Genomic DNA, 14,403 nt, shown 5'->3' on the forward strand with positions numbered 1-14,403 from the left:
ATAATCACGACAGCCTTTGTTTTATTATTCAAACATTGCATTACGCACGAGGCCCCAGCATACTACAGTAACTGGCTTGATGTAGTGTCGCACTATTCCACATACTGTAGGCTGCAATGTTGCGATTAACCAACGTCAAAGGCAAACATTGAAAACAGAACAATAACAACAAAAAAATAAAAACAGAGAATTCCCACAGCCGCAGACAATCAATAGCGGGGCGATCTCGCTGCCCTGACGGGGAAGAGACGCACTCCGAAACCGTAGAGATCCGGGAACGTCGCCCGCCGGCTCCCGCTGAGAGCGCGGTCTCTGAACTCTCGGAGGCAACCTAATTATTGCACAGGCCCCAGCGCAGGCGCCCACTTGATTGCCTTTTGGCTCTGGGGTGAGCCCACGTCTGAGAGATCTGTAATGTGAAATGATTTTAGGCACTAAAGACAGTTTGGGGAGGGGAGGGAGGAGAGAGACACAGAGAGCGAGAGAGAGAGCGAGAGAGAGAGAGAGAGAGAGAGAGAGAGAGAGAGAGAGCGAAAGAGAGAGGGTTAGTGAGAGAGAAAGAGAAAGAGAGAGTGAGAGAAGGAGGAGGGGGGCAGAGCTGAATGTGACTCTCTGAGTGAGGATGGGGAGAAACAGAATAGCAGGCAGGCCTCTACACCCCGTCAAAAAATGCGAGGAGGGATCCAAGCACAAAGTAATTCCTAGATGGCCGTGTCAGAGGATGGGCCTGAGAAGGCTGAAGGTCTAGACAAGAGATTCCACTCTCTCGCTCTCTTTTCTCCCACTCTCTCGCTCTCTCTCTCTCCCTCTCACTCCCTCTATCCTCTCTACATGCGTCTCTCTCATCTCCACATTACAGCACTCGCCTCTCACTGTCTGTCTCTCTCTCTCTCTTTCCTTTTCTCTCCTGTTGACGCTGACCTTTGGTCATAGTGACATGTGTTGTCTGTTTCCATGCAGACATTCTCTCTGCCCTTCTCTCTTCATCATGTTCTGCCATTTGGAACCCATTCTGCCCTCTTAACTCCCTGTGTGTGCGGCTGACAGCAACATGTCTGAGTTGCAGCCTACTGGCAGGTTCACACAGGTTGCCCTGCCAGGCCCCCGTCCGAGCGAACTGACCACAACAGAACGGAGAACTAAGGGAGGCGCAACACCAGCGCAGATCCCCACGGAGCCGAGCCGCCCCAGGCGCAGCGCTGCACTCCAGGATTCAGATTATAATGAATTAATCCCAAAAATCCCACACGCATGCTCCAATCCCAAACCCAATCCTCCAATCAGAGCCAAAACCTCCTAGACGTTAGCGGGCAAATGGATTGTCCGTTGACACCCACCCACCCCACCCCCTCTGCTCTCGTGTTTTTAATCACTGGAGATGCACAGCAGCATGGAGAAGATGGCTACAGTGTCTCTGAAGCTGTCTTCCCTTCCCCAGACCTGAACTGACACTTAAAAGGTTTGAGAAAAGCGCTGTAAAATAAACTGCTTATTATCATTAAAGGAGAATTCTGGCACTTCTCGAAGTGAACCCTGTTATTAGATGTCACTGAGAAAACTAAAATTGAGGCATTTGTCATGCTAGTGGGGAGAATAGCTAGGCAGCTATAATGCTAAGGGGGCAGACAGCAACATCACTTTCTATGCCACAGAAGAGGATCAATATGTCAATACAAATGTTGTGTAACATGGACAGATCCCTATGCATGTTTAACTGTCTAACAAACCGTATAATTTGAACGCAGTCACATACCTCTGTCTTCTGTTAAAGTCCATATTAGTCAATTGTCAAACTTTCCTTTCCCCATTAATGTGGTGAAGAATATGATCGAGCATTTCTGCAAATGATTATGACAATATTAATGTATGTCACAACATGGCATTTGAACATGGAACATGGAATTTGATCTGTGCCTGTGTAACACTTACATGTTCACATGAGTTTGACAATTGACTGGACTTTAGATAGATAGATAGCTAGATAGATAGGTATAGATAGATAGATAGATGGATACTTTATTGATCCCCAAGGGGAAATTCACCGTAAGCAACCAAAGAAGGTTTGTGAGGTGTGTGACTTGAACAACAGGGCCATGATCGAAAAATGCTGGAGGTGTCCCTGAAATCGAGGTGAAATTCACTGGCATTCATATTCACCATCCGTGCTGATTCGCCCTTCTCTAATCCAAACAATAGCCTAATGGACAACAAACCGAACAGACGTGACTGCCACTGGCCCTCGGCATTATCATAATAACAGTAGGGGTCAACTCCATGCAAAAATCAATTAGCTCACAAAATCAGGTGCACCAAGCAGAGGTTTAAGGCTTCCACACTCATTCTCACCATCTCCTCAATGCACCATGTATTTAACTTTATTCCAGGCATCTGTTCCTCAAAATGGAGACTAAAACGTGTAAATGAAATGACAGCTCCTGAGTGGTAATGAGCTACGGCGCTTGGTGTTGTTTGCACTAAATATGGCACCTGCATCACCTAGGAGCTTATCGCTATCATAACAAACGCTGAGATCCCTTCCATTGTAATTGCAAAGCATGGAGCAAGGTAATTGAATATGCAACATTGTTTACACTCCTGGTTAACTTCTGGTGCATTCGTGGCATTGGTGAAGATGACTAACAGGTCATACACACTCCAACCAGAATCTGTCGGTGCAGAGTATGGAGACAAGACACCGCTCTTGTTCGAAGGGATGAGGCTTATTGAGGAATCAATCAACTCAACTGCAACTATGAGTATGACTGGCAAAAACAGTGACTAGTGACTGCAGGCATTTTAGCGGCTGGTGCTACACATTTGTCCCTGCCCAGCCTCCGTCACGTGTTTCACACCGCAAGTCAGACTCAGGAAATGAACGGCTTTCTCTTGGGAAGGCATTCTATGATTAGTACAGTTTTCTGATTTCTGAGAATCATACAGGTGCAGCTGACACAGCCTTCACTCACCTATGATCCCTGGGAAAGAGTGTTCATGAGACACGGCCCATTGTCGTCTGTGTTGGCTCAAGAGCTGTAATGCACACCATACAGTATCTCACATCTACACTAAACCTTGGACCCTGGACCGCTCAGCATAGCATATATGGTTGGATTTGTTGTCTACTATCCATGCACACACACACACACACACATGCAATCACACACAACCCTTCCCCATTTCTCATGGAGCCAACATCTCCAACACACACACACACACACACACACACACACAGGCAGACACAGACACACACACACGCGCGTGCACACACACGCACGTCACACACGTCACACACGCTCACACCCTTTTGTCTACCCTGTCTGCCCGTGCTCTGCTGCCATGGAGACAGTAAACAGACTGGGCTTTTAAACACCCTCTCCTTTCCCATCAGCTGTTCCCTCCATGAATACATTACAGGCAGCACAATTACATTTCAGACTCCGCTTGCTCATCAATAAGCACCCCTGCTTGCCTTTGCCATTGAATACCTATTCATCTATTTTACATTTGCATACAAAAACGTTTCTCAAAAAATGTCCTTCTTGAAAAACGACGACCGTGTTCAGAGAAATCATTAGTCATGTGTGCTGACATATGGCTGTATTTCAATACACTGACTCTTCTGCACATGATGTACCTAAATAAACCCACTATGAAAAATAAACACACTATGAAGCGGTAATACCACAAACAATGGAATGCAATTCATGAATTATGAGCAGCCTTCCACAGAGAAACATTTCATAACTCACATCACGATGAATGACAGACTCACAGTGCAAGTCATAATGCAATCACAGCACAGTTAATCAACTGTTGGTTTCCTATGACAAGTCACGACAACATACCAAACATGAAAGCAAGATACTGAAAAACTAATCAAAAAAGCTAATTTATATTTGAAAATAGAAACACAAATTGTTGACAATAAATCAAAAGTACATTGTGCGCTGTCCTTTCTGCCACACTGTTGCTGTTTACATGTGGGGCTGTTTTGTCTCATAAATGAGGTAGGTACTTCAGCAATATGGCAGTTTGCAATCAAATGCTGAGCTTCCTTTAATCCCTAAAGCTGTTGGATGACCCACTCATAAAAGGTCGACCCAGTGACTAGAGAGAATCCAGAGTGCTAGTGGCTCCCCTGTCTGTATGTATGCAGGATTTAAGACTGAGCTGATGGATGTATGTGTGTGTGTGTGTGTGTGTGTGTGTGTGTGTGTGTGTGTGTGTGTGTGTGTGTGTGTGTGTGTGTGTGTGTGTGTGTTAGCAGTTTAGTAAGTTAAGTAATCACTCCAAGATCTTCTAAAAATGTGAACGTCATAGTGAGGAAATGAAACAAGGTTCATAAATCCTTGTGCCCCAACACAACTAAGGAATGGGACTCAGATGACCAGGCCATCAGCATCACTTTGTTTAGTGGACCCTTCCATCCAGAGGGAAGTACGGCACAGTCCATGCACACAGACTGACCAAAACAAAGCCTTCTCTTTAGACTGGACTCACTCCAGTAAATTCAGCACTGTTAGTATAGCTAGTGCTAGTAGCTAGGCCTCCGACGCATGCACAATGATACATCAAGCAATGTTGAGTGACTAGCTTCCTCGCTCAAGACTGCTTGTCTCACTTGAGTGAACCTAACGTCCATTTGTCACTCGGGATATAGGACACACGGAGGGACTCTCTTGGGGCCATGGTGATACGGGAGTGGCGATGGGGCCTGTCGACTTCACTTCACGCTTCTGCACTTCTCTGCCCCTAGCCATCAATATTTACCTGCATGGATGTTTTTTTCTGCTGGGCGGGCGGACGGGCGGGGTGGTGCAGGAGGGAGCTGAATGTTATGGGCCCTCGAGTGGCTTGTGATTGCATTAGGGCTGAGCAGAGAGGCTCTGTGCTTCTGCGGCCTGATGAAGATGAATGTCTCATGGCAGCGCTGAATTAGTCATGCTGATTGAAGCAGTGCACTCACCCGCCCACCGCACCCTCTCTCTCTCTCTCTCTCCATCCTCTCTCTCTCTCTCTCATCCTCCCTCTCTCTTTCTCTCTTCCTCTCTCTCTCTTCCTGTGTGTCTTTGTCTTGTTATCACCCTGCCTTTTCTCTCGCTGTCTCCTCTTTCTCCTTACTCTTTCTGTCTCCTTTTCAACTCTGTTTTTGCTCATATTGTCCTCTGCTGTCACTCCTCTTCATGGTTAAGCTTAGTCCTCTGTTCCTCTCTCTCTGTCTCTCTCTCTCTCTCTCTCTCTCTCTCTTTCCCTCCTTCAGTCTTTCTGTCAGTCTTTCTTTCTCTGGGTGTGTGCTTTCACAGTTATTGTCTCTCTTCAGTATTTGTCCAATCAATCTTTTTTTAAAGCAAACTGGATACACACCTTTCCTTGTAAACATATTTGCCTCCTCCTCCTCCTCTCTCTCTCTCTATCTCCCTCTCTCTCCCTCTCTCTCTCTCTTCACAAGCTATCACCACACTGGCAACAAGTGCTGAAGTGTTGAAACCAATGTGTGGGTCTGCCATATAACAAGCTTAATATCATACCCAGTTCATCCATATTGGTATTTCAAAAAAGCAACACCCACACAACGCCACCAATATGGAGAGCACACATACGTAGCTGTGCGAGTGGCAGAAATCCAATTTCTTTCTGTTGTCATTCAGACAACCCCCCTTTACTCAATAAAATCACATTCATCAGTCTGATCAACCTCTGGTGTAGTATCATGTAACCCACAATGTGATTGGTGCCGTGCTGTTGAGAGCATGCCTGGGCTTGGCATCACTGAGGTGGCTACACACAGATCCCAGAGCTTTACTTTGTCATATTTCCCCCACACGCCATTTGCAGTGTTAGCTTTGAGGTCGTGACTACTGCTGGAGAGATTACCACGGGAACACCAGTGGGTGAGCCTCCGCTCCGAATGGTGGTGGTGGTGGTGGTGATGGTGGTGGTGGCGGTGGTGGCAGTGTAATTGGTGGCGCTGCTGAGAAGGTGGGGTTGTGGAGAAGAGAGAGCTGGTAGGGGCTGTTAAAAAATGAGTTTTCACCCATGTAGGGGAGAGCGCGAGCGTTTTCTCTTTCATGCGGAGGCAGAAAGGGCAAGACCGTGTCATTTGCCCAGAAAGTCGGAGTGTGTGCGAGGCAGGGCCACTCCAGCTCGCTGTTTTTGTTTCGCTTCTGATGAACTCCACCCTCGGCTTTGGTTTAGCTGGTGATAGTGCAGCTAAGGGACAGCCCTTTCATGGTGCATCAGAGAAGAAGCACACATTAAAGGTCAACGGCACACACTGATCAGGACTGGGGGGGGGGGAGGAGGGGGTTCAGATCCAAAGCCACGTTATACTGTATACCTGTATTTTAAGGCAAGCTATTACTGTGGAGAAAAGGTTCCTTTATAGTTCTTTAAATATCTATTAGAACTCAGTCTATTGTAAGAGTGACCACTATAACCATCCTTCCACGCACAGAAGGGGGTGGGGGGTTGGGGGGGGGGGGGGCATTCAGATCCAAAGTCACATTATTACTTCACCTGTATTTTAAGGCAAGCTATTACAGTGGAGAAAAGGTTCCTTTATAGTTCTTTGAATGGTTCTTAGAATGTTCTGAGAGTGACCACTATAACAATCCTAACACACACACACACACACACACACACACACACACACACACACAGTTCCCTAATGTGTCATCAGTAAGTCAATCTGTCAATCCACTGACATTTGCTGGTATTATATTATACATTTCATACTGGTGAAGCAATTTCTCACCAATTCCCTCGGCAATGACCTATTGACCATTAATCAATCCCCTACTCTAAATTAAATCCATGCATTGAACCTTAATGATCCTGTCACAGTGAGCAAATTGGCAGTATATACGACACAGGCTGTAAATATATATATAAAATAAACTACAATTTGTCTGTCTTATACAGCGTCTCTTTTCCCATTCTGTCACATACTAATGTCTTTCCCCCCCACCAGAGCAGCTCATTTGGACAGAGACACTCTGCTTCTTCTCACTCCTCTGTTGCTGAGGAAACAAAATTATTAGCATTAGACGTGAGGACGGGGGTTAGGGGGGGGTGGGGGAATATGCCAGTCAATGGAAGCCTAATCAAAATGGCATGTTAACTGATTAAACCGTTTCTTTGGCAGTGGGAAAGACAGGCGACTTTCCAACAGATTCTTTTTTTGATGCAACGTAATGATGGCTTGCACCAGTCAGCACAGCACAGCACAATGTCCCCCGCGTGTGTCCCCATCGCCACACAGCTCCCCTTAAGCTGCCATACGTCGGTGCCTCTCTTTGTCTCTTGCAGCCCTTGCTGGAGATGGGTATGCTGTGGCTCATTTGATTTCAGTGGCACTGTGCAGAGCCTGTCTTGTGTCTCGGCTAACAATTGAGTCATCCGCACGATGCCGGAGATAATTTGGGTGTGGGCCTTTTGAATGGAAGCAGAAAGATATGCTATCGTTTTTTTTTTTTCGTTTTGTTTTTTCTCAGCTACTGTCTGGCACACACTGCATATGATTGCATATGTTGGGGAGCAGGATGAAGGTACTCAGACCTTTAAATCAAGGGCTGGGAAGCGCCTGTGACCAACTTGAAGGCATTTCTGGCACATAGATCTCTGTTTCTCGAAGTCACGAGTACTGTCGGTACGGGTATAAAAATGAAAACAATCAGTTCTACCTACAACAGCTAGAGCTGCCAGACAGCTACAGTGCTACACTCTGGGGGCATGAACTGGCATTTTTTTTAATAATTATATCACGAAGAAGACATGGACTGTGGCGAGAGGCCATGACACAACTTGTCCATCCATTTTGTCATCACAGCCATGTCAAGAGGTCAGAGGGCATGAGGTGGCCAAAAGCATTACCTAGTTTAGTTATAGGCTCTAGTTGGAGAGGGTTTAAGTTCTAAAATGACAAGAACTTGTGATGTTTACTTGCTGGAACCTACATAAACAGTAGACAGCAAGTTGGAGGAAGTAGTTCGATGGAGCGATCTTTGTAAGCAGTCCTGATCATCCATAAAGCTGCCAGTCTTTTAGCATCTTTTGTCTCTTTGACTTCCACGGAATTTGGATGAGTTAATCAGGTTTTTCCACAACAGCTCATGAACATGCCCCCAGTGTAGCACTGCAGCTGCTTGGCAGCCCAAAGTTGAACTTTTTTTAATAAGCACTGGAAGCTCTGCTGGTGAGGATGAATGTAGATGTATATGTTCCCTGACATATTGCCAGGGAACATGAATAGCAGGCTATATTCAATATATATAGTTTGTAATGTATGCAATATAACCCTTACAGTTACAGTGCTTAGTCATGTATATTGTGCAGCTGGTGACTAACAAACAACCATCTGATCAATAAAACCCTACATAAGTTTATATTGTGCAGTGAGCGATTCTCCACCTTCACAAATCAATGTGACTGCTTTTCCTTTTTACCTTTCAGCTGGCCACAGGGCACCGGTTTATAAGCTCCTTACTGCCCACACAGACTTCTAGGACTGACACGGCCCATTCCCAGCATCATTAATCCATTCCTTCCTTCCTTCTCTCCTTTCAGTCCATCATACCATTAAGTGCGGTCATCACTGGCGCACACAATCCCATCCTCAGCCCTTCCCAGCTTACAGCTCTTTTCAATCCGCATCCACTGAAAGCTCTTCCTATTGTTCTGCTCTGAGCAAGTTTCACCTCCCCCCTCCATCCATCTGGCATCACAGCATTTGTTAGTGTCTCCTCACTTGGGGTATACAGTATGCTGTGAGCATTCACTGTATACATTCAGATGCAACCTTCCAACTATTTTATACTGTACAGTATATAGCAGTCCTACCACATCCAACCATCTAACACATTTTCCAATCGAATATCAGCCCCTGACAGGTCAGTTGAAAGCCTTGTTGGACCTGACTGCTCTCTACTCTGTCAGTGAGGGTGTATATACCAGCCAAGTAACAATCTCTATTTCCTCCCATGCTCTGTCCACTCTCTAGCCTCTACATGTTCTTAGACTGCACTACTGCAAAACAGCTCTCACACTCCCAAAGCACAGTCTTTCATTTCAGATAAAGTACAAGACATGGCAATCAGCACACACACTGTATGGATCCAGAGAAATGGACACTGCCAACTACCAGCCCTGTGTATGATTATTTATGAACCATATCCTGGTTTGATAGGATTAGAGCCTATTTCACAATGCGTTCAATCCATGTTTCTCAACCATTTACAGAGGACGTTCCATTTAATTAGCTGGCTAGCAGAGAATAACAGACATAACTGAGCATGTGATTTCATTATTTTTGCTGGTGCTTCTATGTAACATACTCTGAGTAAGATCTGGGGATATGCAACAGCAGCGACTGCCATGGAGCAAAAAAACAAATGGCAAATGCACACAATCTCATTTGTCTGAGTCTCAAATTGAATTACTCACGATTTTCCTCCCAGACATAAACAACACACAAAAACAACCTGTAGCACTGCTGCCAGCACCTGTATGGTTTGCCAAGAGCACAACGAGCTCCCTTTCCCCCTTGAAAGACACACACACTGTTCCGCTAACAGAAGACGAGGCCTTCCTCAGAATCCCTTGTGCCGTTTGAGCGCAACACACTCGCTCACCTGACAGGCGTTGTAGAGCAGCTGGTGCTCGAACTTCTTGATGCCGAGGATGCCCTGGAACATCTCGTAGAGCTGGTCCTTGCTGAGGATGAGCTCGGAGGCGGCGCTGGCCGTCAGGCGCTGCTGGTGCTTGCGCGGGTCCTCCTCGCCCCGGTGGATGGTGTCGAACTTGGCCATCCACGAGCTGAGCACCGTCTCCTTGCTCAGGCCGTCGATCTCCGGGAGGCTGCGCACGCGCTTCTCGATGTGCTTCTTGAAGACCTCGCGCGAGTCGTTGGCCGAGCAGCCGCCGCTCTGCACCATGCGGCACACGCGGTCGCTCTTCAGGAACACCTGGACAGGTGAAGGACAGAGACACATTCATTACATTACATTTGGCTGATGCTTTTTTTTTTTTTTGCCAAAGCGACTTACAACATGGTAAACAGTTTAAGCTTTTTAAAGCAATTCTCACAACACTTCTAGGAAAATTGTAAAAAAAAAAGGTAGAGTGCAATAAGAATAAGTGTATCAGTGAGTGCTGCTTTTAAACAGTCAAAAAACATTCAAACTCATCCGGTCAAGGATAACAGCACCAAGGTCAGACAAGGTCACACCAACAATAGCAAATTCGCGCAAGGTCACACAAACAACAAGGGCATGGACTTAGCACCCAAAGGAACACACATACTGCTAAAAAATGTGAAACAATTTTGATTAAATTGAAACGCATCTGAACAAAATGACACTTGACATACAAAAAAAGTTTCCAAAAAAGTTGTTAAGCAGTGAAAATATAAATAAAAACAAAATATTATGATTTCCAAATCATGTAAGCCCTAGATTTAGTTGAGAATAGTGCAAAGGCAACTAAGCAATTTTTCGAACAACACAAAATATTGTGTGTGTGTGTGTGGGGGGGGGGGGGGGTCCCTGAATTAATCAAGATCTTCCCTGAAAAGGACATCTGGATGGCAGTTTTATGTTGCTCATGACTTGTATCATTCAGCATGAATTCTGCCTTTCAAGATGTGCAAGATGCCTTTCCACCCCCATTTAATGCACGCCCATTAGTTTTCAGCCCTGTTCCTTGTTCACAGCCTTGTTCCTTGTTTGTTCTTCTATCGCGGCATTATTCATCCACGTAGGTTTTCACAGAGTGACAAACACCTCCGCTTCTTTACTTCTGAGAGAGTCTGTCAAATCAATTTATTTACTTTTCACACAGCATCCAAAAGTCGCTAAAAGTACAAACTGGTTCACCTCCTGAATGGATTTGTTGGTCACTTGGAAAAAGCTCACAGGCCCACTTCTGAGTCACACACCTAAAACTACATTCAGTTGCAAACTTTCCAAAATGACCTCAATGTGCACTAGAGAGGTCAAGGAAAAGTAGAGAAGAGGCATTTTTTTTATCACATTGTGTTGTATTGAAAGTTTTTTCTTTTTACATAATGTCAAACAGCATGAAATTGAAAGTGGGCGTTCAGACTGTTCCAAATATCTTTTCATTTCAACAGTTACTTCCATTCTTTTCCAGGAAAGAGGTTTGGATTTTGGTCAACTCTAAGAGGCTGTTATTTGTTCACACAATCTCAAGAGCATACGTTTCTTATTTCCGTTCAACACTCCTCTACCCAAAGCAATTTCCTTTATGGGTGGGGCATCATTATGTTGTGAGCTAGAAGGCATTACATTTTAATCACTGCAAAACACAATTGACAATGTCTGCTAAGTCAAAAGCAAAGCCACTGGAAGAAATTAAAAATGGTGGAGATGAAACCTAATGTGATCCTTTCTAGAGACACCTGGCTCTGTATTCAAAATTACATCAAAATGCACACAATGGCCCCTATTTTGTAAACATAACTGTCCCCATTCCACTTTGTGTTGTCAATGCCCCCCCCCCCCCCCCCCCCATGCTGCAATGCTTGACCAACACACTGATGAATGTATTTTTCTGCAAATCAGTGAGCACTAACAGCTGTCGAAATAGAGTTCCTAGTCTCAGCATCATTATCTAATTGGACCCATCCGTTAGGGAGAGTGGACTGTGGCTGTTCTCAGTGCAGGGCTGTGGCCCTTTGCTCCCCTGCTCTCCCAGGTGAGGTTCAGTGGGCAGGCAGAGAACATCCTGCACTCACTAAAGAGCATTAGGACTTTAATTGAATTGAGAGAGCCGGCTTTAGATAGATCTGAATAATGCAAAATTTCAATCAGTGACTTTGGGCTCTCAGAATGACCAGCTTGATTAGGTTGGCAGAGAAAGTCTCTTTCTTCGCCACCACCACCCCCACCCCCAAACCCTCCCTCCCTCTCTCTGTCTCTCTCTCTCTCTCTCTCTCGCTCTCTCTCTCTCCCTCTCTTTTCCCTCCCCCTCCTTCTCAATGACCTCCGCCTCCCCTGTTCAGTATTCACACCCTGATTTCAATATTGGAAAAACAATTGGAATAGAAATGAACATTAGCGTGGATAGCAATGGAAAAATCTATGCCAAAAAAATGCTCCTGACAGGGTAATGAGTCGCAGCAAAAAAATCACCTCTGTCAGAAGAGGCGACCAACACTGATCCATTTCAACTTGAGTTATTGCCCAATTTGCCTGGTGAATTTCAACTAATCCATCTGGAATGGGTACAATATAACCAAAAAGAAATTGCGCTGCACATCGTGATATATTATGTCATTAATATGTGTGCTTGTTGAGCAACATCTAGTCATCTGTTCATCTTACTCTGGCTTTCAAGCACAAAAAGAAGCTTATCATCTGAGCCAAACCCATCTTACCACATAACATGATGTAGATGTAGGACAATCCACTCTAATCTGCCACTACAACTTTTTCAGTGACAGATCGGAAATTTGCAACAGTGGTTAATAACGTGTATGATTAGGTGATATCGACCTCATAGTAGCTCTGGACGGCATTGATGAACGCCTCATCGGCCACAATCTGTGTGTCTCCGCTGAGAAAGGACTGGAAACGTTCCTTGACTGTTTGCAGCTGCATCTTGCTGATCTGGAAGAGAGGAGAGACAAAAGAGGCTTATCTATATTGTACACCACATCACATTTCACATCAAAGACACAATACCAGAACAACAGCACCAGACACATTTACTATGCCAGTACCAGTCACTATTACCCGCAATTTCCAGACTATTAACCAAAGTTTATACATTGATTGCGGCTAATAGGAAATTACTGTAGAGATGGAATTAACAAGTCAAACAGAACAATGACTGTGACACCATGGGCCAACATGAGTAGGATTGTTAGTATTCTCATGTTATGTACAGAAGAATCCACTCATGTTGCTTCATGTTTTATACGTCCATGCAGTAAAAGCTATGAGGTCCCCAGTGACACTATATCCATGATGGTGAGAAAACGGTGCATTGTGCCTTACAAAATAGCACAGATGTGTAATAAGGTTCTCTTGTCATTAGCCTTTGCATTGAATTACATAAAATGTAGCATTCATTACCACAAACAGTCCCTAAGGGTCAATCTAAATTAAACATAAGGAAAACAATGTGGAGTTTATGACATTTAAGTTCAGTCAGTCTTACACATTATGTGTTACTTTCACAATATCTGAAGTAACATTATTATTTATGAGTTGTATTAGTTAAAGGTGCTCTGAGCGATGTTTCGCCATTTCTAAACTAAAACATTTTTGTCACATACAGTACAGCAAATATCACCTCACCATGCAGTAGGTGCCTGTGCCCTGAATACAACAAAAACAACCTGGTCCAGCCTGGACCATAAAAACATAACAAACTGTTCCAGCCAATCACTGACAAGATGCATGTTACAGTTTCAGTTGCATGGGAGGGAAGGATAGGGGGAGCGAGTAGCAAGCTAGCTCTCTGTTCTGTTTGAATATCAACAGAAGTGACGTTACCCAACATCACTTAGAGCGCCTTTAACTTAGACTGAGAAAATACATTCACATAAAAAACATCCTTGATTAATGCTAGTGATGTACATTTCATCTGAATTTCTAGCGTCTTTAATTGATGTCCTTTAGTGTGTCTCTTGTCTTCTGAATTATCAAGGTTGCATATTTCAAATTGAACCTTTGAGTACCAAAAGCTCTGGCAGACTAAATCTGACACCCACAGCTGTCACCCACGTATCATCAAATCTAAGAAATCAGCAGAGCTCCTTGACACATATTTCTTTATTTTCTTTTTTTGTGAGGAGCAGTCCTTTTATCCCACTCTCTTCACTGAACTGCAGTGTTTCCGTCCCAGCAGTCTCACCATATTGCACAGGTTATTAGGCGGCCCTGAACTACTCCAGTTTCTGCAGACAGGAAATGGATAATTACAGATTCCACACGCATTCTCATTGCCCTCTTTTCAGCAGACTCTTTGTTTCATTAATTGGACCACACAGAAAAATCTCCCTCACATTAGACTAGATTGAAGTTTTGTGAGATATTATGCAGCTAGCAAGAGAGAGGTGAGATCTTTCAGGCCTAGCGAGCGATTCTGTAGCTAGCATTAGCACTTCTTTTTGAAGGACGAGCTTACAGTAATTTCCACAGGGATGGGCTTCTCATGGTTGCCCATCCAATACCCAATGGATTGTTTCATCAATTGATTTTGTTTATCAACCCAAGATGACATTCCCTAAGCTAAGTATACCAGGAGAACAAATAACCTTACATTCAATGTTATTTAATTAAAGAAACACATCAAGTATGAGGTGATAGGTAGTCCACTCACACTGTATGATCTATTCACCAGTAAACTGTGGGTGTGTGACGCAAAAGTAGCACATCA

General features: G+C 44.5%; 1 protein-coding gene across 1 annotated transcript in view; it reads right to left on the minus strand.

Moving 5' to 3' along the window:
• Positions 1-14,403, minus strand: part of cadpsa (Ca2+-dependent activator protein for secretion a) — a 113,256-nt gene that overhangs the window by 82,699 nt on the left and 16,154 nt on the right. Inside the window, exons 3-4 of the mRNA XM_062544945.1 lie at positions 12,513-12,626; positions 9,630-9,962 (exon numbers count right to left, since the gene is read on the minus strand). Of these exons, the coding sequence (XP_062400929.1) occupies positions 9,630-9,962; positions 12,513-12,626 (447 nt within the window). The remainder of the gene's footprint in view (positions 1-9,629; positions 9,963-12,512; positions 12,627-14,403) is intronic.

This window comes from Sardina pilchardus, chromosome 9 (assembly GCF_963854185.1).
Source record: "Sardina pilchardus chromosome 9, fSarPil1.1, whole genome shotgun sequence".
Taxonomy (NCBI): domain Eukaryota; kingdom Metazoa; phylum Chordata; class Actinopteri; order Clupeiformes; family Clupeidae; genus Sardina; species Sardina pilchardus.